At 41.8% G+C, this 26,206-nt stretch overlaps 1 protein-coding gene across 1 annotated transcript in view; it reads right to left on the bottom strand.

Moving 5' to 3' along the window:
* Positions 1-9,456: 9,456 nt before the first annotated feature.
* The window catches only part of TPO (thyroid peroxidase), a 76,223-nt gene continuing 59,473 nt past the window's right edge, over positions 9,457-26,206 (bottom strand). The window contains exons 13-16 of the mRNA XM_060272270.1: positions 21,391-21,490; positions 17,621-17,623; positions 10,259-10,400; positions 9,457-9,603 (exon numbers count right to left, since the gene is read on the bottom strand). Coding sequence (XP_060128253.1) covers positions 9,457-9,603; positions 10,259-10,400; positions 17,621-17,623; positions 21,391-21,490 — 392 coding nt within the window. The remainder of the gene's footprint in view (positions 9,604-10,258; positions 10,401-17,620; positions 17,624-21,390; positions 21,491-26,206) is intronic.

The raw sequence follows: 26,206 nt of genomic DNA, 5'->3' as shown, positions 1-26,206 counted from the left end.
GCACATCCATATGCACACGTGCAAGTACACACACAAATGATGTCAGAATTCAGTTTTGACACATCACACCCCTGGTTTTGTATTGATCCAACACTTCAGGATGTGTAAATTCAGTAAATGAGGCCAAATGTTGAGCAAGAGGCTGATTTTTCACTCTGCAGAATCTGGAGTGAGTTTTGCCATTTGCTGAACTTGCTACAGGACAAGTTGTGAATTCATTTCTGGAAGTTGTTTTAAGGAAATATATAAGGGCAGGATGTTGTTTTCACTACTACAACTATTATCTATATATGCTATGTATACAGTGTTTTATATATTACTGACTGCGTGGTTTGTTTTCTTGCAATGTCTCCAGCAGTTGCAGTGCAGTTACACCATTGTTTCATGAGCTTAAAGCCCTCATTTTAGCGTGGTCAGCTTTGCATCTCCCCCCTTTTAAATTCCCAGAGGTCAGTTTTGTTTCTTATAGAGTACAGTCCTTTATGGTGACTTTTCTCTGTTTTCTTCATCATTGCTATGGAAATAATCAACAGAACACTAAAGGCTGCCACCCAAGTGAAGTCCCATCGCAATCAAAGGTACTTAAGTGTGCTTAATCTTATCTGGATGGTACTCAAAATTTGCATTTATTCATGCACCTGCCTTATTGCCATGACTAGTAATTACCACATTTTGCTCTGATTTCTATAGTCGTACAAATCTTAGTGTTTGGCTATCCCCATCTCCGAAGCAGCTGAAATCAGGGCTGAGTTCACAGGTTTGCAAGCCCAGGGTGGAGTTTATTTTCACAGGCAATATACCAGGCACAACATGGGTGACACAAAAGAATGAATAAAACATTCCAACAGAGTTCTTGCTAGTTTAACACCCAGATGTAATAGCATTCTGGTTTACACAAGTATTACCAACCTTATCTGAAACTGTTGTTCCAGTGAACTAATCCATGCACTCTCATATAGGATGATACATGAACATATTCCATAAAGAACAATGGGTGGGTTTTTTTTAGCACTTCATTAATTAAGACAAGAATCAATGCAGAACAGGACTATTTCAGAACAGGAGTAGTTTCTAGCTCAAATTAGATCTCTTCTCTGCTTAAAAGTACAATATTGGTAAGAATGTGTATGTGTGTGTGCTGGCATATCGAGGGAGAGAATAATGTCTAAAGATGCAAAGGTTACTCTCAAATCGGTTGTTTAGAAACTGAGTTTTTTAAAACCATTTGTTATTGTTAGTTACAATAGCATCCATGTATATGGTGCTTTATGGACTTGCTTGTGGTTTCCTGGGAACCTTTTAAGTGTTCTTCTTATTAAGTTCATCCGGCCTTCGAGAGAGTGTTCCTTAACTATATGTCCTACAGAACACATATAACTTAATTCTCTTCTGAGTAAGCATGATAATTGTATTTGTAAGGGAATTGTTTCCTGGTTTCTTTCTCTTGATAAGTTTTAAAAGCAATAAAAAGTGAGTTGTGATGTAGGTGGCATTTCATCTGTGGATGCTTGAATAGTTCCCAGTGAATCAAAGGCAGGATCCAGTGACACTAGGAGTTGAGCTGGCTCCTGAAAATCCTTTGCCTTCACTCCTTTGACTGAGTTACAGGTAGGTAGCCGTGTTGGTCTGACGTAGTCAAAACAAAATAAAAAAATTCCTTCCAGTAGCACCTTGGAGACCAACTAATTTTGTTGTTGGTATGAGCTTTCATGTGCATGTACACTTCTTCAGATACACTGAAACAGAAGTCACCAGACCCTTATATATAGTGAGAGGGTGGGGAGGGGTATTACCCAGAAGGGTGGTGGGAATGGGTGAGGAATGAGGGAATGAGATGGGTGAGGAATGAGGGTTTCCAGAGAGCTGGTGATATATTTGGGGTTAGGTTTTGCTGGGCTCTGAGCAGATGGCCACAGGCCTTTGAAACCTTGGCTGGGTTGATGGCTTCCTGAGTAATTAACCTCTCACCCAGCCAATCTGTGTTGGCCACAGCCACGGGGAGAATTTCAGTGCCTGAGGCATCCACACTAGTAAGACATAGTTTTGAAAGGGTCTGGGACAGGCATATTATCAGATTACATTAGGATATAAATTTGAGTCCAGAGTGGAGCCCCTCCTCATCCCATCACCTCTATTTGTGTGAGAGGAAAAGTGGGTAGGAAAAGTCAGCCGGATTTAGATAAGCACTGGTACTAAACCACTAATAATATACCTTCATATAGAAAGAAGAAAAGTGTTCTTTGGTGAAATAGATAATGCATCAAGATAAGTTGGAGTGCTCCAGCACCACGTATAAAAATGCATTTGGTTCTGGCGCTCTTGCTTATTTATATCAGAAACATTGCCTTCATAAAATGGGGCAGTTTGGATTTATCTAAGATTAGCTCTAAGCTCTGCAAATTCATAAACCACCAAAATCTCTAGGGGAAACTGAAGTTAATTCTCGTCTTGTTGTGGATGGTGATGGCTTACTTTGTTGTACATCCTTGTGTATATATTTTTGGGTGAGTGGGCAGTGCCGGGCCTGTTACATTTTTCTTCCTCAGCCAGGAAGGGACATTTGTTATTTTAAAAGGTTCAACTGTTGCGAGCGTTCATAAATTAGTACTGTATTGCCACACAGTATGTTATGTGGCCTTATAAAGGTTGGCAGGACTTGACCTTGCAGTGACTCTCCCCCAACCCATTCCCACCTGAAAAGTTGCCTGCAGTCTTTAAAGGACTATTAGCTGGTTCTGCAGTCACATGTTCCTGTGTGGCCATGGAGCAGAAGAAAAGTCATCTCAGAATCAGGGGAAGATGGGAGAACTATGTCCTCAGGCTGAGAAGCTGTAGGAGTAGCAGCTGAGGGCTTAATTCTCAGTGGGGTGACCAGCAGTGTGTCAGGATCTGACAGCACTTTGAACAGAGGACTGAAGCAGGACACCCTATCCCCAAAAGCCTTAAAGCACGTGAAGTGGAGACTGAAAAACATTTCCAAAACCTATGCAGAAATAGCTGTAAGCACTAGAATTAACTGTTCCATATGGAAGTGTCTGAGAGGGAACATTTTTTGTCAACTGGTAGCAAGCAGAGCTGTTGCTTTTAAAGCGGCTTCCTTTAACCAGATTAAATTGTAATACTAGGCAGAAGTACTCCCAGCCTTGACATGTGGGTTGGGAGAAATTAGCTCCACTTACGTCTTTCTAATAATGGTAATGTTAAACTGGGGGGGGGGGGATCACAAGCTACCAGAAGGAAAACAGATTTTGTGTTTCACCGGAGGAATGACTGGGGAGAGAAGTGGGAGTCAGTATCACCAGCTCTGCCACGGCACATGTAAAACTGGAGGAGAAACAAGTCCCCACCACCACCACCCTGTTCACACCCTTTCAATCTTCTGACTTGTTCTTACTATTTCACAAGCCTGGGTTTTTTTTGGGGGGGGGGAGTTGTGCAATGATTGTCTCTAGCTCCACTCCAATATAAAAAAGGCCATATAACGTACTGTGTGGCAATACTACTTTATGAATGCTCCCTGGTGCTTGCAACAGTTGAACCCTTTAAAATTTGCTGCTTCCTAAAGAAAATGGTATTGACACCTGCTTACTCCACAAGGAATGCCTTCTGCCAGCTGAGGTCGATCCTTTTCAGTTGATCTCTCTGCTCCCCAAAAGTGTTCAGTTGGTTAGATGGTAGTGATAATGCCAAGATTGCAGGTTTGATCCTCATAAGGGACAGCTGCATTGCAGGGGGTTGGACTAGATCAGGCACCCCCAAACTGCAGCCCTCCAGATGTTTTGGCCTACAACTACCATGATCCCTAGCTAACAGGACCAGTGGTTGGGGAAGATGGGAATTATAGTCCAAAACATCTGGAGGGCGGAAGTTTGGGGATGCCTGGACTAGATGATCCTCAGTGTCCCAACTCTGATTCTATGACCCCAAACCTTTGCAGAGACATTTTTCTGCAAGTGAAGTAGTTGGCCACACTTGGAGCTGTCCATGGTCCTGATCAATACTCATCAGAATCTGCTGCGACTTGTCTTGCCTTGACCTGACTAAACAAACCTTGGCTTATCTCAACCAGACTGACTTTGACCTGAGCTACTTAACCAGATGTTGCTTACCATAACTTGACCCGCCATGACGTGTCTATTTTTCCTGACCTCACCATTGCTTGCCCTACTTGAGTGAACCAGATATATTTCCACCTGATTCTGCCCTGTTCAGCACAAACCTTCCTTTGGCAGCCCTAAGGCCCCACTAAAACATGATAAAGGGAAATGCAAGGCATTCTATCCAGAATGAACTACTACCGAGCTCATTCAATTGATAACCAGGTTATTAAATTATAAGACACATGCAAACAACTCATGGCTTGCAAATCTTGGCTGACCTCTGTGTAGCTGGCAAGTGCCGTCCCTAGCTGATTCCCTGCTCTCACTCCCCACCTGATCAGCACTGGGAATGGCTGAATGCTTTGATAAGAACTCTCCAAAGCTGTTCCCAGTGCTAATGAGATGGGCAATAGGGAGGAGGAAGTCAGTTGGGGAGCCATAGCTGCCAAGTTATCCATTTTTTTAAGGGATTTTCCATTATGCTGAATAGGCTTCCTCGCGAGAAAAGGGAAAACTTGGCAGCTATGTGGGGAGCAGGGAGATCAACTGAAAAGGATAGACCTCAGGTGGCAGAAGGCATTCCTTCGAGAGTAAGCAGGTGTCAATACCATTTTCTTTAGGAAGCAGAAAATGTTCAAATCCATTGTCCTGTTATGTTGAGCAAAGACGTATTCCTTCCCAACTCCAGCTTCAGTTAAGATTTGACATGGTGGGAAGGGTGTGAAACCTTCTTAACAGCTCTGTTTGTGGTGGCCAAAGTCTGTGTCCCTGAGCAGGCTATGTGTGGATGCAAATGAAATGGGGAGGGGGGGGAACCCAACCAACCACTGACTTGGACTCCACCCAATTGCCAGATGTTGTCTCTGGTCTACTATCCTTTACTGCTCTTGGCAACCCTGTTATAGGTAGTGTGGGGGAAAGAATGAGGAGCTCATTTTTTTTTTTTTAAAATAGTAAAATAAAAATCTGCTCCGGATAAAACAGAGACATAAGGTAGAGAATTGCACCATTGGAGATCCCTCAAGTCATCTGACATTGATAGAACTCACCACTAAAACACGCAAAGCTTCTGATCAAATAAAAAGGGTAAAGGGACCCCTGACATCAAGTACTCACAACCAATTGCTTACACTTTTGTTTGTTTGTTTCTGTATGCATGAAGATGTCCAAGCTGGCTGAGTTTTTCTTAGACCCATGTTTTTCCTCCTGCCTTCTTGATGGAATATTCTCAAAAGCACTACTCAGGATAGTTAAAAAAACAAACAGAACCTTCTGAAAATTAGGCCTGCCAAGCCAATTTTTAAATGAATTTTTAAACATGCATGCACACATTGCTAATTTTTGCTCCTGTAAAAGCAGGTGTGACTGAGGAAATGCACTTTTATATTACCTCACCCTGTATGTGTTGTGTTTTTTTTTATTGTCACTAGTTCTTTGAATTATCATTAATCACATTTTCCAGTTTTTTGGTTTGAAATAAACAAGACTTAAAATTATTCTGTTTGGCTGGATGGTGCTCCTGTTTATTGTGAACACTTTAAAATGTAATGTAATATAAACATGCGCCTGGAAATGTGTACATGAAGTACATCAGAGATCCAAGGCTGGCTTTATCTCCATCCTCTTATGGACATACTAACTGGGTAGAATTAACAACAGGGTATAGAGCCTGGCATCATGGAGGCAGGTTCTGCCCCTGATAGCATGTGTTTATTTTAATAACTGAAGTGAACCTCTGTGTATATGTGGATAGACTCATTTCAGATGCTCCATGAATGCACAAAGATCAAAGAGCAACTCTACTGATGCAATGTCATTCCTTCAGATAGTGTGCAAAGATGCTCTCCTCTTAAATATGCACACATTTGGAAACCAGTCTGCTGCTGCGGTGTTTAAAACAAGCCTTATTGGAGATGCAATCCTTTTGGAACAGCATGCAGCACTGAGCTGTCAACCATGTTAAAATATCCCACACATAGTAACTGCTGATCTGATTACAAGAAGGATGCAAAGACCTTCTGGAAATGAAGGGTTAGGGTCTGGGTTTCAAAATGGAGACAAGTAATTAGAAATGCCTGTGTGTGTTCTATGTGTGGATTTTTTGTTTTGCTTTTTATTTTTGCTTTGCAACACTGTGTGCACTTCTAGGTTTCATTTGAATGGTTTCCAAGGGCCTAGACTCTGTTCACTCAGTGCTCATTCTAGATAGCAGCCCTTTTTGGACACAAAATTGTTTTATTAGGCCAAATATAATATTCATTCTGATGAGTAGTTTGGGGACAGAATACTGTTTGAAGTGGGTGGGTCAATGGCTTAGACATGAAGCATTTAAAAGGAGGAATAAGATGAATGAATGAATAAATAAATAAAAGGCACTACTAATAGCTTTGCTTGCACACAAAGCACTCCACCTTTGCAGAAGTTGAACTTAGCCATAGATTTTAAACAGTGGGCTTCTACTGATTTTTGCTGGTTTTCAGTTGCTGGGTTTGAAATGGAAATCAGTTCAGTTTGCAGTGCTCCAGTGTATTATGAACTGAGACTCATTTCCTCAAGACCACCATTTTAGGTTCAGAATGTAACATGCAATTCTGCACATGAGTGCTTAGTATTCAGGCTGACCAAGCTGCTTTGTCGCTGCATCTCTAAAAGTTCTGTAAGGTTAACCGCTTACTTGAACAATCATAACTATAGAAAGCTGGCGTAACATATGCCGGCTTAGTTGCTCCTATTCCAAAATCCATTCAGGAGGAATTTGACTTACATCACCCTTACTGCCAGCTAAATTCCACTGAATTCCTCACATGGCTGAGCTAAAAGGGGTTTGGAACTGTAAATCTCTCCTTGCCACCACCATATCCCCATTTGGAGACTTAAGTTCCCCTGGCTGAGCCCTGGCCAGTCAGGGTGAGGGACTCAACCAGCAAAGCCCAGGATTTACCGAATCCAAACTCAGTGAAACTATCCTTGAAACTCTCACTGATTGTCCCGAGACAATATGAAATGCACAGCAGGCTGTAGCACTTTATGCTATCTTAATTTAACCCAGCGTAATTTATGCTGTTTTCCCATCCTTGAGATTGTTGCCTTAATACTGAGGACCTTCCTGGAATTACAGTATGAGACTTTTGCAATCCCCTACTCTTCTCTATATCCGTTGAAATGTCCTGCTGCAAGAAAGTAGAGATAAAAGGAAGATTTATTGGCATTTTGAAAGGCAACTTTCTGAACAGAGAATGGACATGCAAAATTGTTTTGAGACATTGATAGGCTGAAACAGAACATTATCGAAAACTGTGTGATAATGGCAACTTCAAAACGAATGAAGAAAGATTACGGTTGTTATGGGATCTTTACTAAGGGTAGAGACGCCTGGCAACGATATATCTTTAGATCATTTATTCAGTTCTGATTGAAGTTCTCTTTGCTTTCTGTTACAAAGCACAGCCTGATGGGATCTTCTACAAATGTTTTGTAATCATTCATATGCAAAGTAGAATGCTGGGACTACTGGAATGATCCTAAAGGGAAAAAGAAAACAAAGGCACTTGTTAATTTCCCATTTAAGTCTGGCCCAAATAAGCAAAAACACCGGAATCCATTTGGCTACTGGGCTAAAGCCCTAATGATAATGTTTGTTTGTAGCACCTTGGCTGAGCCATCACTCATATGGCATAATCATACTCCTCTTACCTCCCTAAAACCAAAGACGCTTTTACACTTTAACTGCTGCTTTGTGATGCCAGGGTGTGTTGATCCAACCCAATTTCATTGTTTGGGCTCATTCATTTTGACAGCATGAGCACAAATAACAGGTCCAGATTGTGGCCTTGTCTTTGTCCTCATCAGAAACAGTCTGTGGTAGCAATCTTTTCTTAATTAATTTATTTAAAAGATTCCCACACCACTCTTCATCTGAGTCCGTTCTAGGATGGCGTGCAATGTGCGTGAATAAAACTATTAATACCAGATAGAAATACAACAGATGAAACATTCCTAATGCATTAGCAAAATGAGAAGGAGCAACGACACTTCGAAACTATTGTGTAGGCTAAACAAATCCATTTAATGCTGCATGGGCAAAAAAAAATATGTTCTAACTTGGTGCCAAAAATATTGTCATGTCAGTGTCGGTCATACCTCTTGGAGGGAAGGTGTTCCAGAGCTGGGGAATTGCCACAGAAAGGGCCTTCTCCTTTGGAGCTACATAGCACAGCCTCCTTTAGGGATAGTAGTTGTAAAAGTGCCCCAATGGACAATCTTGGCATGGGCAGGCAGGGTTGGGAAGGAGTGTGCCTTCAGATACTTGGGTCTCAAGTCATTTAGATCTTTTTTTTAAGTAATTTTTATTGAATTTTTATACAAACAAGACATACAAGACATACAATATAAATTCTGTCCCTTCAAATACTTGAAGGGTCATTTAGATCTTTAAAGGTGTGTATCAGCACTAGGAACTGGGCTCAAAAGTAAACAGGCAACCAGCGTAGCTCTTTCAGTATGAAGCAGGTAAGCCTTGTCTGGGAAATGACCACAGCTGGTAAATTAGATGAAGCCAGTAGAAGGCACTCAATGCCAACTGGGCCTCAAATGACAATGTTGTTTCAAGAAGCATCCCCAAGCTGTGTTTTTGATCTTTTAGGGGGAGTGTAGCCCCATCCAGAACAGGCTGAGCATAATCCCCCACCAATCTTGTCAGAATTCAACTTTATTGATCCTTATCCAGCCTGTTACTGAACTCAACTTTGGCTCAGCCTCATTTGACCCAGATGGACAGAGAGAAAGAGAGCTTGGGTGCCTGGAGTAAGATACGGTATCTTACTCCAGACTCCTGTATCACCTCACCTTCTGGGGTCATGTGGGTGGTGTTCATATAATGTTCAAGAAATTTGGGGATACAATGGAACTTTGTGGCCCTATAATGTAAGAGACATGGGGTCAAATAGAACCCACCCATGCTACTTTCTGAAACTGCCCCTGCAGGTAAAAATGGAGCTAGTGCATGACTGTGCCCCCTACACCCAACCTGCAGAGGCATCCCATAAGATACCATGGGTGATGTTATCAAAAGCCATGTTATCAAAAGAAAGGTCAAGCAGAATCAACGTGGTCTCACTTTGCCTGTCTTACCACATCCCTGCAAAAGAATTAAAAAGTACATCTATCAGGACAACCAAGGACTGCATTCATAAGTATGGGTTTGTCTGATCATCAATTAGCAGCGCTGACAAAAACAAAATTGGCATAACTCACATGGCCATTATCCTATGAATATAGTTTCCCTTTCTTCATAGCAGTTGTTCTGCAGTGTTAAATTAAGCACAAAACTGGTTGCAACTAACAGAGTTGCAGAGCACTAGAGCTGCCAGAGAGAAAAATGGGCAACGTCTTGGATGTTGTGTTCAAAGGTTTTGGCAAGAAGGCCATCATCGTGTGTTGGAAATGGCAAGATATCCTGGTATTCTGTCAGGAATGGAAATCTTACTAATAAAACAAGTGACTTCTGTTAAGAGAAAAAGCTGAACCATATTAAAAAATTAAGCATCAACCCTGGTTTCTCTCTCCCACCCCATGAATCTGAATTGGATCCGTCCTGAAATATCTAGGTGCTTTTATTTCTAGGTCCCTGGGCATGACATGAAGTCCTGTGCTGTAGCAACCTTCTTTATGCTAAGATGTCCAGCTTTCAGGGATGAGAGCCAGGATCTCCAAGTATGCCATCTTGGCTTTCATGGAAGGAAAGTGGGAGATAAATGTAATAAATAAAGAAATCAGATAAATATTTTAAAACCTAATAACTGTGACCATCCAATAGTGTTGTTCAGCAGCATTCTGGGTCTGCTATCCATGATATTTTGATGAGACAGTTCACACCAGCCTCTTCTTTCTTTTAAAACCCTTTCTATTGTTCACTTTCAATATCCCTGCTCATCTTGTGTTTTCATTATTTCTTACTGAACAATTTCCCATTACAATAACCCTGCTGAAGTTGTGTCTAGTAAAGACTTTCTGCATTATTATATGCATGATCAGTCCCATTAGGAACAAATATTTCGGAGTTGTCTAGCTGAACTACAAAGCTAAATATGCTGCTGAATGAAAAATACTTGTACTAATTTAAAGGACAATATTCCAGAAGTTTTTAAGGCACACCATACCTTATCAAGTGGTTTAACTAGTATATTTGATTGTGATTGTGATATATTCATTTCATAGCTGTTTGGGCAGTTTTCTTCAGGAGACAGATTCTTTCCATCATTTAACACCTGCGAATTAACTGAGCCTTTAGCCGAGCAGGACCTATTAAATACAAACAGTCATCACCCACCTGTCAAATGAACATGCACATTAGCTGAGTATTGCTTGGTCCACTTTGACTGACATTGGCTCTCTGTGGACTCACGACTTTCCTGGAACTGCCCCCAATGTCCCATTAACTGGAGACGCCAGGGATTGAACCTGAGACTTGTTTGTGTTAAACATGTGTGATACCATTGAGTTATAGGCCCATGAAGTGACCTAAACTTTAAAGCATGACTGGGATAGTCAGATGCAAAAGTGGGGTCCTGTATTTTTAAACAGTTGTGCTGAATAGGGAATTTAGCAGGATGGCCTAAAAGGTGTAGCTTTTAGCAAGTGACAAGCTTTCATCTTTTGCACTACTTTAGCAATGCCTTAAAATTGAGAATAGTGTTTGGGGTGATGTCCTGCTTTGTTGATAGGGATGCAAGAAGGCAGCAATTTCCTCTTCACAGTCAATGTAGTTTCCATCCTGCTGCAGTTTGGTTTCTGCCAATTTCTATGCTATTTGCCTCCCTGTCTGCTATTTAACATTTAAGATATGTAACTTACATAATTTACATTCATTTAAATGGAAAAGAAGCATTAAAATAATGTTTAAGAAGCTATTATGTAATCAATTGTGGACTAAAACACAATGATATGAACAAATAGCAATCATAGTCGGTTGACTGATTTCTGTTCCTGCCTAGAAACATGTAAACTGCAGCAATTTCTGCTTCATTTTCCAGTTTTTGTTGGAATTCTCTGACATCCCTAATTGTTCTTCATACTACATGGATAAATTTTATAGTATGTTTATTTAATGTGGCAGTTGAAACAGTAAGAAAGTGTAAATTATTCCTTAAGAAAGTTATGAGAGTGGTTGAGTTCACATGTAACACCATGTCACGGTTTATAAACCATGGTTTAGTAAACCATAGGTTGACTGTCTATATCTGACCTGCAGCTTTACTGTATTAGCCATAAGCCAGGCATCCCCAAACTGCGGCCCTCCAGATGTTTTAGCCTACAACTCCCATGATCCCTAGCTAACAGGACCAGTGGTTGGGGAAGATGGGAATTGTAGTCCAAAACATCTGGAGGGCCGAAGTTTGGGGACGCCTGCCATAAGCAAACCAAACTCATAAGCCATGTTTGGTTGGTTGGTTATCAACCTTAGTTTGTGCTAACCATCGTTAGCATTATGTGCAAACCTGGACCTTGTCCTCAACTATGTTTTAGAACTCACTCACCTAAAAGCCATAGAGTTGTGAGTAAAGAACAGCTCTAAAATGAAACCATTAAGAAGGCTTAGTGGAATTTAGTACATTGCCTGTGCACAGCAAGCCAATACATGTTTACTCAGAAGTAAGCCTCATTTATTTTAGCAAGGCTTACTTCCAAGTAAGTGGATATAGGACTGCAATCTAATTAGTGAGTACTGACTAAGCCTTGCTAATTCATTGCTTGCCCAGCTTTGAGACTGCAATGATGTTATTAATCATTGCGCTCAGGTACAGAGGCCAAACATATAAATTAGTTCAAGATAGGTGTTTCATTGTTTCTTTCCTCAGAACCCTCCCAATGGAGATAAGTTTTAGGCTATCCACAGGGCAACAGATAGATTTAGTCCCAGGAAAGTTTCACTGATTACATATTATTTGACAGGTGTAATAATACAATGAACCTCAATCAGGCAGCACACACTTAGCAGAGTACGTTAAAGAGATTCATTTAGTAGTCGTGCCATGTGAAGTAGCAGACGCAAGGTTAAAAACACACACACACCCTCCAACTGCACGTTCACACAAAAAAAGTACATCACTATATCCCCGAGACGGACGCTGAGCATGACAGCTGTTTTCACCTTTATGTGTGAGCCATCTCAAGTGATTCAAGACATCAAAATCAATTTAGCGCAACTGTATTCTGCAAATGCCCTTTTTCTCCTCCAAAGAATGTGCTGCTTCACAGAAGCATAATAGGAGCCTATTTCTTGCTTACAGATTTTGTCCAGTTTCTGTGGGTAATGGATCAGATGGAGGACTGCACATGGTCCTTATTTGTGCAAGTTAGAAGAAGGAAGGTAGGTAATGTGTGTGTGTGTGTGTGTGTGTGTGTGTGTGTGTGTGTGTGAACACCTCAAACATTCCTTCACTTACACAAACTAGAGCCCAACTCCATGAACATTTACTCTGAGTTCGATGGGGCTTACGTCCAAGTAGATGTCACAGAATTGCAGCCCTCTACCGAATACTGGGAAGGTCCTGGTTTCAGAATGAGTCTCTATGCTATCTTCAAAGGAAAAGGATTACATGCAGTTGGCTGCATATGACAAAAGGCGGGCATGATTTCTGAACGGCATAAAGACCAAAGTTACTGCGGTTTTTAGAAGTTGACATTCTGCCACTTTACAGAACAAAGGTTTGTGCACCAATGGTTGGATGAAGCCTTTCTGATCACTTGGTGACAGCATTTTCTAAAGGCAGAACCTCTTTTAAAGAGAACAAAAATGCCAGTTCCCCACCCACTCCAGCTTTCCAGGTTTATAGTAATATTAAGACGGGTGTTAGAAACTGAGATATGAAAGCTAGGAGCTAAATGGCACCTTAGACCTAGGTTATGGGCGCAAAAATGGAATGTCTAGGTGCACTTTTTTTTATACAAAGCTGAAAATGAATGAACAGCAGGTAAAATATTATGTTCATTTTTCACATGGTCTAATCCTTCCCTTGCTCACCTCCCTAATATTCTTAAGAGGGTCTCTTCTCCAGTCTTCAGAAAGTAGCTGGAAGTGGGGAGGCAGAAAAAAATCCTCCTTTCCTTCCACTCTGCATTTTTAATCTGAAATCATAGGTGCAGTACTGCGCCCAGAGCTCAGAAGCTGCTCGCGCTAATGAAATTCCCTGTTGCAAAATGTGCATAGAACAGTGGGAGTTTCGAACACTGATCAAAACACCCGGGCCTCTGTTTCACATCCAAGTTAGCCATCAAAACTCATTTTCTGCTTTATTTCTAACTTTTGTTATCCTATGCAATCTTGCATATCATTTAAACAAACCTGAGCATATGCATCTTTCTTTTTTGTTCCCTGGTAACTTACGTACTTAACCCCTTTCCTATAAAGTCTGCCAAAACAACATTAAAAATAGATTACTCCCCCCACAAAAACCCTGCATGTAGTGCTTCAGTTACAGTGATTTATTATACATGAAAAATACAACAACCACCCCTTCAAAGGTGAATATTTCCCCCCTTCCTTTGGTAGTGTTCAGATGACTATATATTTGAAATGCAGCTGTAGGCACAAAGACTTGTATTGGTACGAAAGTTAACAGGAAAATCAAACTTCATTCAGCCCCAGCTGCCCAGCCTTGCTCAACATTCATTTTCGGAACCACTTTCTGGCGTTCAAAAGGCTTTCATGGCTGCTATGTAAGAAAAAAGATGGTTTGTACAATATCTGGAGGAGAATGAGGTCAGAAAGGTGATTACAGGCAGAAATGGCACAAGTTGATTCAGTGAAAAAGAATAAGAAAAGTAATCTTGTAGCCTTGGCAGCTTTTGCTTATTGCACTGGAAGTCTGATGGCTGTAGGGCCATGTGATACTGGCCTTGGCCTCTCCTCATTACAAAGGAAATCACCATCACCGAGTCCTTTGGCAATTCTCAATCCTTTCATTTAATGTATACTCATAAGGTATCTGTTTTGATTGCCAAATAGATGAATTCAGGGCAGTCTCGAGCAGGTCGGGCACCCTGGTGCTGAGGGGCGGAGATCGCTCCGCCGTCCCCGCCCTTGCAGGGCGCAGCATGGTTTCCGCGCGGCTTTGCCGCGCAGCGCCCCACCTGCCGGCCCAGCGCCCTGGCACACCGCGCCACCGGGACTCTACTTAGAGCTAGCCCTGGATGAATTGAGTGGTTTGTCATGAACACAGAACAGACAATATGTCTGCATGCCTACTATGTGACTTCTTGATGTTTAAGTGAGATGGTGCAAAAAAGAGAGAGCAGGAAGTGAATTTTCAATGTATTGCAATAAGTTCCTAGGTCCGTCTGTCCTTTGGATTTTGGGCAGTATTCTACTAACGAGTCCTGTCAGAACAAGGATTTCCACTTGCACAGTGAGACTTCCCCCCTCTCTTTCCTCTGCATTTGCCCCACACCCTCTCCAAATCTGCTGCTGAGGGTTGGGGGAACTCTTAGATTTAGAGCAAAATGTGGGGCAGGGGAGGAAAGGGGGATAGCATCCCATTGTACAAGCAGAGATCCTTCACCTGACAGAACATTTGCTACGTTAGGATTCCATTCTGTTCCTAAAATGGAGATCAAGTGTAGACAGCCTCATGGAGAGCTTATCATGAAACTGGTCTACAGTGGTACCTTGGTTCTCAAACTTAATCTGTTCCAGAAGTCCATTCCAAAACCAAAGTGTTCCAAAACCAAGGCGGGTTTTCCCATAGAAAGTAATGCAAAATGGATTAATCTGTTCCAGACTTTTGAAAACAACCACTAAAACAGCAATTTAACATGAATTTTACTATCTAACAAGACCACAAGCAATAAACAATATACTGCAGTCACACAATCAATCAATCAATCAGTAGCTGAACTGGGTTCCACACAGTCAAAAAACAAAATAAAAAAGCCGTAAAAACAAAAATAAAATAGCAAAATAAATAGCAAAAACAGACAGACCTCAGCGTAACACTCAAATAGGAAGTGTAACACTCAAAACAGAGCACATTCAGCTTCCGAAAAAAGTTCGCATACTGGAACACTTACTTCCAGGTTTGCAGTGTTTGGGTTCCAAGTTGTTTGATTACCTAATCAATGCACAGAGGGGAGATTGTCCCCTTCTCCATTTTTCAGAAAACAACAATTTACTTTTATTTCTAATCGAGGAAGAAAAGCTGCAACTTTCGTTCAGGCTTTACATGTGAGTACAGACAACTCCCCATTTACACACAGGGCCAGATACCTGAAAGTGGTACCTGGAAATGGAGAGTCTACCTGGCTCAGAAGGAAACCCTCTCTGGAGCCCAAAGGGGACATCCTCTTCAGGCTCCATGTAAAACATGAATAAAATTTGAGGGGAATGAGCATAGAAAAGCCTTAGAATGCATATAACCTTGAATGAGAGAAATCTGCCTCTCTCTGTCAGATTTCATTTGTCGAATTCCTTCCTGACTATTGACTTTGGCTTTAAGAAAGAAATCAAGCTCCCTTCTCTTGTAAAAGCAGATGGAATTGCGAGATCTGGAACTCAAAGACCTTTAGGCCATTAGAGTGGTAGTTAAGTGCATTGTGCAACCGTTTTCTGGGGAAGACATTTCCATACCTCAGCACTATACAAAGGGAAAGCTCTTAGGTGAATTTCAGGAGTCGTGGTAAGTGAAGGGGTATAATGAAACCAGGCAAGCAGTCCTTCTGCCTGATTTTAAAATTTAATGAAATGTCTTCTCATTCTCTCATTAACATTATTATGTCAATTGTTCAGTTCTGCTGAAAAGCAAGATTTCAGTTTGACTTAGACCAGCCAACGTAGCAGTGCGCTTCAGGGTATTAATCAAAGCAAATTTTTGTAGCCTTTGTGTGTTAATCTAACTGGGTGTTTTGATCTCTATTATCTGAATTTCAGTAGTCTTAAGAGGTCAGCAGCATGGAGCTCTGGTGGTCTATGCTATTTAAAGTCTATTTAGAGAGTTCAGAAAGGCAATTTTAATAACCCAAGGCGATGAGCTAGGCATTTGAGTGGAGGTGGGTGTGGGTGGGAACTTGGAGGACAAATCCAGAGCTATTCTATCCCTTAATCTCAACAGTGCAATCCCATCCACAGCCATACATGTTCATAGGGATGTCTTTCCAGGTTGGTGTCTATAGGATTGAAATAAATTAACATTGATTCCAATGAACTTTATACAGAGTAATTTATCTTATTAAAGACACCCTCTTCAAAATATCCTAAAGCTATCTAAGCTTTAGGATTCATTTTTTTTCTATAGCAAAGGTGGGAAATTAATACATTTTGACATGTGTACTGTATGTGGCAAGGAAATTATAGGAAATAACGTTTGCAAAGGGTTGGTTTAAAGTACATATTCCTTGTCCGCGTATATTCTTGGTGTGCTGTTTACTAGATTATTTATAAAGGTTACAATTTAAGCATTACATGTTAATTTGATTTTACTGTAATAGGATCATTAACACACTTGCATTATAATTAATGGATCATACATTTTAAACATGTTTGACTTTGGCTGGATTCTGCCCTTAGATTCCACCCCTCCCTGCCCCACCAAACTTTTTCCTGAAGGTTCAGTATAAATAATACTGATTTTAAATCTTAAAAACCTACACAAACTCTTAAAGCTAAAACCATAAGCCAACAGTTTTATGGTTAAATCTTAAATCTCTGCTAACACCCTTTAGCTTAATCACAGCCACTACGGAAACACCAGAATATGCTTCCCCATTAGAGTTTTTGGTTGCAAGATATTGCAAGGACCAAAGAGTAATGATTGCATCATTATTCTTTAATATATAATTCAATAGCAGTTATGGATAAAACGGGCAGCACCAAGCAGAATAAAATATGAAGCCATAATAATAACTTGTAATAATAAGAATATATTATTTATACCCTGCCCATCTGGCTGGGTTTCCCCAGCCACTCTGGGCAGCTCCCAATTGAAAATTAAAAGCACAACAAAATGTCAAACATTAAAAACTTTCCTAAACAGGGCTGCCTTCAGATGTCTTCTAAGAGTCAGGTAGTTGTTTATTTCCTTGACATCTGACGGGAGGGCGTTCCACAGGGCGGGTGCCACTACCGAGAAGGGCCTCTGCCTGACTCCTTGTAACCTCACTTCTCAGAGGGAGGGAACCACCAGAAGGCCCTCGGAGCTGGACCTCAGTGTCCAGGTTGAATGATAGGGGTGATGCTCCTTCAGGCATACATTTCATCCCTCCACAAAGGCCTGAGGAAAGAGGTATGTCTCTGCCTGCCATAAGAATGAAAATAGGGTAGGGGCATGACACATCTTGTGGGGAGATATTGTGCGGCCATCACAATGAAAGTCCTACCTAACCCCCCTGCACTGCAAACCTTGCTCAGCAAGTGTATCACCAATATGACTTCCTCTGCAGATCTTAACGAAAGGGCAAGCTGTTATGGGAGAAGGCGTTCTTTCAGATGCTTAGCTTCCAAGTCATTTAGGGCTTTATGCCATCATAACCACCTTGTACCAGAACCAGAAGACCACTGGCAACCATGCAACTCTTAGAATTTGTGTTACATCCGAGTAAACAGGAGCACCCATTTGCACCCTGGCTATGGCATTTTGCAAAAGTTGTAACCTTCGGACAGTTCTCAAGGGCCACTCTACACATGCCACATTACAATAGTCTTATCTGAAGGTTAATGGCCTGGGAAATCTGTGTAATAGATAGACACACAATTATATTCTACCCAGTGGCTACCCCCAGGGACGTGGCGTGCGTTACGGGGGCGGGGCGGGGCACGTGTTTGGGGGGCGGGGTGTGCATTTGGGGGTGGGGCGTGCTGCGTGCAGGGTTGGGGCATGTATTTTGGGGGTGGGGTGCGCCACGTGTTTTGGGGGTGGGGCACGCTGCGCACAGGGGCGGGACGTGCATTTTGGGGGTGGGGCAGGCAGCCGTGATGGCGCCCCTGGGATGGCGCTGCCTGGGGCGGTGCGCCCCTACCGCCCCTATCTTCCTACGCTACTGATTCTACCAACTTGGCAAAGCTTCCAGACTCTTCCTACATATCAGAAGCAGCCCTAAAATCAAGCTCTGATATAAGCAAATAGCAGAAATGCCAAGAAAAATAGTATTAGAAAATAGTTCAGACAAATTTTCGGAGGGAGCGATGTATCAACACCATTTACTATATCCTCTTTTTCAATCTCCAGCTCTTATTTTATGTACTTCATGACCACAATGGTATATGTAAGCTAGCAAAGCTATCTAATACTTTTTCTTTCTCTCTGTGTGTAATAAATCAGGATAATCAAGTAAGTAAAATATCAGTGTCTCCATTTCAGCTATTTTTGTTTCCCTTTCCTTTTTTCCCTTAAGCAGCTGGACTGCTACATCTTTGGCCCAATACAGATCATTGTGTAGTGCAGGCTTTCCTGGTGATTTGATGAGTGTCTCAAGATCCAGCATGCAACCTGTGGCACATTCATCATTTAAACTCTGAATTATTTTTCAAAGCCTCTTAGCAGCAACAGCTGCTATGACAGTACAGTGTACCCAGCACACCTGACATCTACATTTGTCTATGCTTTGCTTCACCGTATGCTAACAGATTTCCCTCAAGCCTCCAACACACTGCTCTTTCCCCCCAGTGCTTGGCAGCCTCTCTGTTGCTGCTTTCATTGCTACTATTTATGGAGTTTGCTGAAATAACTTTCATAAAGGAAACTAGAAGAGACAAGTTGCTTTCCATATAGTGCTGGAAAGACATGGGGATTTTGCTGCTTGAGTTGGAGTGCAAATGGTGCCTCTCCTCCTACTAAGGCCCAATGCCTAAAAAATCTTGCTGCAGCATGCAGACACAAATGCCTGCCTTCATCTATACTCCTGCATCAGAGCTGGCCCAGTTTCCATTGCTTCCTGTAATGGCTCAGTTGGTTAGAGCATGGTGCTGATAACACCAATGTTGCCGGTTCGATCTCCATATGGGACAGCTGCATATTCCTGCATTGCAGGGGGTGGATAGATGATCCCCAGGGTCCCTTCCAACTCTAGAATTCTATGATTTTATGGAATCATAATATAAGCTTCAATGGCTCAGTTGCCCTCAACATCCTAGAACCCTGATGGGGAAATGTGACCCTCTAGGTCAGGCATCCCCAAACTGCGGCCCTCCAGATGTTTTGGCCTACAACTCCCATGATCCCTAGCTAGCAGGACCAGTGGTCGGGGAAGATGGGAATTGTAGCCCAAAACATCTGGAGGGCCGAAGTTTGGGGATGCCTGCTCTAGGTGGCGTTGAACTACAACTTCCATAATCTCTGACCCTTGACCATGCTGTGGGGGCCAAAGAGGGGGCATTATGGGTAGTGTCTCTAGGATCTGATGGATCCTAAGTCTTTCCTAGTGCCCCATCACAACCCCAAACCGGGAGGAAATTTAGACATGCCCCAGGTGAGAGGATATTACATGAGCGACTACTTTTGGATATAAGGTTTCTCTGTCAAGCATTGTATGCAAGTTTTGTTTGTTGAACTCAAACCATAAAGGCTTGCCTCCTTATAGGGGAGAGTAGCAGATGTTACTGAGACTGCACTGATTTGATATTTTGTGGCAGGGCAGTATTGGTGCCAAGACCCTCCTTTAGCAGGACTGCTAACTTTAAAGCTGGATATTTGTAGTTTCCTTGATAGTTGTGTCAAAAGCCAGGCTGTGTGTCCTCTCCAGTTAACTGGCTTTCCAGCACTGACAGGGCACAGAGTCAAGACATCATAATAGTGGCTAAGCAAGCCACCTGCTGTGATAAGTCAGTACTGTAGGTAATGCACTCCTTGCCGTGTTCCACTTGCTGTGCTCAAAGCGAACCCCCCCCCACACACACCTTACAGCAACTTTTAAAGAACTGTATGATCAGCCTTTAAGGTTCTTTGACATAACATTAAAAGCAACAGGGAGCCACCAGAATAGCATTTCCCCGACTGAGATATTGACGTGAACCAGAAAAGTCCTGTTGAGCTAAAGGAAAGCATTTTTTCGGTCTTTGACTGGCATACAACAAGGTGCATCTAAATGCTAGGGTCTCAAGTAAGCAAGCCACATGCTCTTTGGCCAGTCCTGAATTACTTTCGTAGACATCAGTGAGACTCCTTTGTGAGAATTACTCCAAAATAAATGGTTTGGGGTTGCAGCTTAATAGCCTGTTCCACAGCTCAGTTATGCTGAAGCACTTGGTTTTAAGACTTGGCCCTATTGAAGTCAATAAAACTAAATTGGTTTTAATACAAGCATTTTACATGGCCCACATTCTCCATCAGATGAAAAAAATGTGCCATTGATCCTTTGTATGGCTCCATTTGTGCAATAGCCTGCTGTCCTATATCTTTAACTTTCAAGTGCGGACAGTCTTGCCAATGCCACTAGCTTTGTCTGAAGTGGCTAAAAAAATAATAATTTCTCTTATACCTGAATTAGAAACTACAGAAGCATTGAAAACTATTGGTATTTGGGTACACATTTTATGTCTCCTCTTCTTCTAGAAGTCTTATCTTGGCCAAACATTTCTACTGTCCATGAAATAGCAAGTACATTGATTTAAATTTTAAATAACAAAGCACAAGATATCAGCCAATCTTGTCCAAAGTGATTTAATCTAAGTTTTAAAACATTTCTGGCTGACACCTCTTTTTCTAGAAAAATAGTACTGTTAATATACTTAAATACAGGTCAAGATTTTATACATACAGTATATATGTATAAAATCTTGAGCTATATACATACATCACCTAAAATAGAAGCCCTTTTCAGACTACATTTGTGGAGATTATGAACAGCAGGTGGAGAAGAGAGCATTGTAGTGGCAAGCTCTGCCTTCAGCCTATACATGTTCATTTGATGATAGAACTAGGTCAAAGGTGCATACAGTCATACCTCAGGTTGCAATTGCTGTGGGTTGTGTGTTTTCGGGTTAAGGACGCGCTGAATGGTTTCAGTGCTTTGCGCATGCACAAAAGTGCCAAATCGCGTCACGCTGCGGGTTGCGAACATGCCTCCCACACAGATCACGTTCACAACCTGAGGTTCCACTGTACATCTGTTCAAACATTGGGACATCTTTACTTGAATGGGATCCTGGGTCCATCTCCTATGCATGTTCATTCTCCTGCCCTCCATGTTGTACAAAAAGGCCTTTGATCATTAGACAGAAAGCACATCTTATGAAAAATTCTATGAAGGAAGGAGTGGGGGAAAGCTCAACTAGGTAGAAAGGCCATAAACAGTTGATACTTACCACCGGCAAACCACAAACCAGCTTGATACTGCCAAACAACTCAACACAATTACACCTAAAATGATGGAGACTAGAGAACCCTTGGAAAGCCTTCCAGAATCTGAAACAATGAAATGTTAAATTATACTTCTTAACTAGGTGGGTAGGTAGTTTTATGCTGCCAATGAGACTTCAGAGGTCCACTGTCATCACACAATTCATTTTATAATTCTCCTCTGCCACTGTTGCCAATGGAAACTCATACTATTTTGGCAGTAAGAGGGCTATGAGCACTATTTTGGATTTAGGTAGTCATGGCTGGTGGCAAGCTACATAACTGCGAAGTATACACAAAAAGTATCAAGTGTACAGTAGTAACGATTATTAAACAACAAACCAACATCAGAACTGGCTATGAATATAAAGAACAATTTTACCAGAGTCTGTATATAAACTCGTAAACCTACTGGACAATGAGCAAACTAAAGTGCAATGTGCATAACCAAGCCTGGAGCTACTCATAAACATATAATGAACCAGTCTCTCTCTCATTGCTATACTGGTTATGTATGCAGTAAGTATGTGACTACATGGCTGGAACAAACAAAACGTTCTTCAAATAGTCGTTCACTGGAAGCACAAAGCCATAAACGTAGGAGTGGTTGCGAGAAAGTGTTCTGCAAGTAGTCATTAGCTGGAAGCGCAAAGCCAAATGGTCGAAGCCAAATTGATGAGACCTGTTCTCCGGATATTAACCAGGTAGCAAGCTTCATCAGTCAATAATGTTAATCACTCAACATGGTTCGCTCAAGACAAAAGATCACAAAGAATACTCACAGGCAGTATTCTTTTAATAAAATGTATATACTGGTAATCTTTTCAAAGGCTATCTATATTTGACACCAGAATATTTTATGTCTTGAAAATTGAAAGACAACTCCCCACAAGCAATGGAATTCACTTGCAAAGTGTATCACTCCTCCTGCAAATGAGATTTTCTTTTCATATTCCATTAACTAATATAAAGATCAAATACAGAGGGAGACTGAGAGTGTTTCTTGCAGCTATTGTCTGTAAAAAATGTTCTAACGCCCCCCTCTCTACCCAGGGTCTCAGCTATTGGTCTGCCTTGCTAGGGCATGGGAGGAGAGGAGGAAAGTAGTGAATGGGTGAAAATACTTATTTTATTACATTTATATTTTGCCTTTCCTCCAAAAGAAGCCCAATATGTGGATTCAATTTACAGGTCAAACCACAGGACAATAACAGCAGACCAATCTCATATCTTATTTGCTAATTTTTTTGACAACAAAAGACCAGTTGATGTTGTCAATTTGACAATGATCTGGAAGAAACTTCCACCATACTGCAACATTTCACAGAAACAGACATTGGCTTGTACAGTTCTTGTAACACTCCTATTCACATGGCAAGGATCATTTCCTGAGGACTTCACACACACACACACACACACACACACACACACACACACACACACACACTTAATTGTAGGCTTCACCTCTGCCATGTCCATTAAATCAAGCACTTCAGCTCCTTTTCTGCATAGACAGTTGCGGTGGTTGGAAGGGAAGTAGAGCAGTGGCTCTGTGTGTCCATTTTGTCTGCACATGCACACTAGAGTCAAATTGGATCCAGGCCCATCCTTCCATTCCAATATCATTCCCAGAAACCCACAAGAGTGTCTGAAGCCAGAATAATTATACTGCTTGTCTTCCCAAGGTTTCGACAGAAGATAAAAAGGAGACAATGACACACCAGGGACAGTTACTAGAAACCAAGGACTCTTGGAGCATATGTTTCCAGGGGGTCAGATCTTCTATTACACCAGTATGGGGACGAGCCCGACCATTAGGCAAAGTGAGGGGGTCACTCCAGGTGGCTGATACTCAGGTGGGGAAGCTGGGCAGTGAAATGTTGGGAGCACACAGTTACATGTGGTCTGCCCTGCACCTCCTAAGTTAAACTGCTCTTTCAGGTGTGATGGATTGTGCTGTCCCATTGCCAATGTTGTGCTGTCCCATTGCAAATCCAGTTGGCTTCTGTGCATGGAATGGGGAAGAGCACCATCCCTAGCCTTCATCTCATGTAGCAAAATATATTGGGCTGGCCCTGACCAGTACATAGGAGCCACAGGAGGTGGGCAGGTCACATGATTAGTCCAATAATGGTACTGCATATTATGGGTATGGAGTGGGACCAAACATTACATCACAGAAGTGGGGTTTGTGTTTTTTTATGTTGGTGCACCTTGAGGAAATCATTCCTTCTAATACTCATCCAAGTCTGCCCATCCATGTGCTTATGTAGCCAGAACAGCAAAGGAATTGGCATACTTAGGGTGACCCAGAGGTATATGCACGTGTGCAGAAAAGTTGCAAGGAAAAGAACTAAGGGTGGAGGGGAAACTAAAACATAAGAACTCAATGACAATGAATGTTGAAAGATTGCAGCTCCCTTCATAGGAACTCCTGAATCAGGTCAATGGCCCATCTAGTCCAACATCCTGTTTTCACAGTGGCTAACCAGATGCCTGCAAGCTGGACATGAGTGCAACAGCACCCTGCCCACTTGTGATCACAGCAACTGGTATTAAAAGGCAAGATGTCGTTGATAGCCTTGTCATCCATGAATGTGTCCAATCCTCTTTTAAAGCCATCCAAATGGATGGCCATACATTATTCACATGTACAGGGCAAGTGTGGGCTGCCCTCAAAGTCACACTTCTGCTCCTGTCCCCACCATTGCCAAAGTTGAGAGTAATTTCTGCAGCGCAGAGCCTTGTTTAGGTGTGGAGCTCCTTGGATAAACAACCCCTCAAGCCTTAGGATTGCCAATAATACACTGCAACATTTTGATGCAGGGCCCTGCTTGTTGGCCTATCAAGATTCTTTCAAAGATCAGTGAAATGAATAGTCTATATTGTAAATGCAATATACCATGCAAAAGTGCTGGTATTGTGTAAGCATATAACAATAATTAAAAGCAAAACAAAATGCAATCAAGAGGTTTTTTTCCCTCACTAGAAGAAGACAATTAAGAAGATTAATCCCAAAACAAGTGTTAGGAAGAACAGAGTCATCTGAGGAACAGAACTGCAAGCTATTTGTTACAGGTTGAATGGTTATTAGGCACATTAGACAAATGAAGTAAGGAATAATTAAAACAGTGCCATCAAAAGGTTTTTAACAACTTAATGGAAAAAGCAACTATCATGCTTCAAACCAAGGACAAAAGAAACAAGACACCAAAAAGACCCAAGGATTTCTATTTCACATTTTATGTACAGCAATAGGCTTATTTTTGACAGATGTTGTTGCCTTCAGACAACAAATTTCACAGGTTTACAGTAGCCTCCCTTCTACTCCAGCTTCCACACTTCCCATTTAATTTGGAACAGGACTCCAGGAAGAGGTGTGTGAGGTAAAGCATTCCTCCTAGGGCAAACTGGGTTGAAACAAAACTAAGATACAGTATGCCTTAGTCAAAACTGTCAGTTTCAGAATGATTTTTTAAAAAATTCTAGCATGAGGGACAGTCTGCAGTTGCGGTCTTAATGTTAGATGTGGACCAACTAGTCCTGGCTTCTAAACTCATTTGGCCATAAGGCTCGTTAGATAGCTTTGGACGATCTCAGTCAGACCTACTTCACAAGGGTGGTTGTGATGGGAAGATACCAATGTCAGCTGCCCTGAGTTGCCTGGAGAAAGCAGAATTCAAGTGTAATAAATAAGAATAATTTAAGATATCCTGGCATATCCCAAGTATGAATGGAGGTTATGTGAGTGCACAGCATAAAATATTATTAGACGTCTTACAGATGTTAAGAGCACTTTAGTTAGAAGTCTGAAGTTGCTGGAATAATGTAATTTACGCTAATCATTTTTCAATTGCTCTACAACACTACTGTACCAATCATTTGCAACTTGGGATGCTCTTTTGGGCTAACAAGCAAATTACAGGCAGCTCAAGGTTTGCTTTAGTTATCTCATCCAGACTGCCTTCACAGTTCTGTATTTTTATTCTGGCAACAGCAGGTGATTCCACAAGTTTACTTGGAGAGAAAGGCTGGTGAATTTGACTTATCTGCTTATGATGCAGATCTGCATAGCTCATGGCCCACCAGGATGAATGTAGCTCAAACAGCCATGTTGAATGCAGCTCAATCCCTGTGACCTTTCATATAAGTGCCTGCTTAGAATTCAAACCCAAGGTCTGCAATAACCCTGGAGCCAGAGTCCTTCACTTCAAGAAATGAGAATAAGGACTCGGAAGCAGAAGAGGGAGAGCATGTAGGGCCAGCCCCAGAAGCACTTCCACCAGATATGCCTGGGGTGTGGTGCCGGTGCTCCTCTGGCCTGAGGATTCTGCATTGCTGCCCTAAGTCTCCCTTCCTGACAATTATTTTTTATTAATTTTCCAAATTATTACAAATCGTTACTGAATTGATTCAATTTAATACAATTTCCAAAACCGGTTTCCCAGTGTCCTTACAAGATATGTCCAAGAGATTGCCACCCTAAGTCTCAAAGATCTCCATCATAGACATCCCAGTGAAACCACAGTCTCCCCTGCTGGGGCCTTTTAGCGAAAAGGGATGGCTGTAGGGATGCAGCTGTTGCTGCTATATGAGGCTCGGTCTCAGTTTGATGCTTGCTGAAGTAACATTAGAGCCCTGCTCCACATCTAGCCAGATGCCTGCCTAAGATCAGTGCTTTCCTCACAACAGGGCCAGGGTGTAGGCTGAAAGCATCTGGAATGCTAAGTAAAGGGTTAATGCTTAAAGGGCTGTAGAACTCTGTGATGTCATACCCCAGAG

Source organism: Zootoca vivipara, chromosome 3, assembly GCF_963506605.1.
Source record: "Zootoca vivipara chromosome 3, rZooViv1.1, whole genome shotgun sequence".
NCBI classification, from domain to species: Eukaryota; Metazoa; Chordata; class Lepidosauria; order Squamata; family Lacertidae; genus Zootoca; species Zootoca vivipara.
Note: the sequence above shows the minus strand (reverse complement) of the source record. Positions and strands in the feature narration are given on the sequence as shown.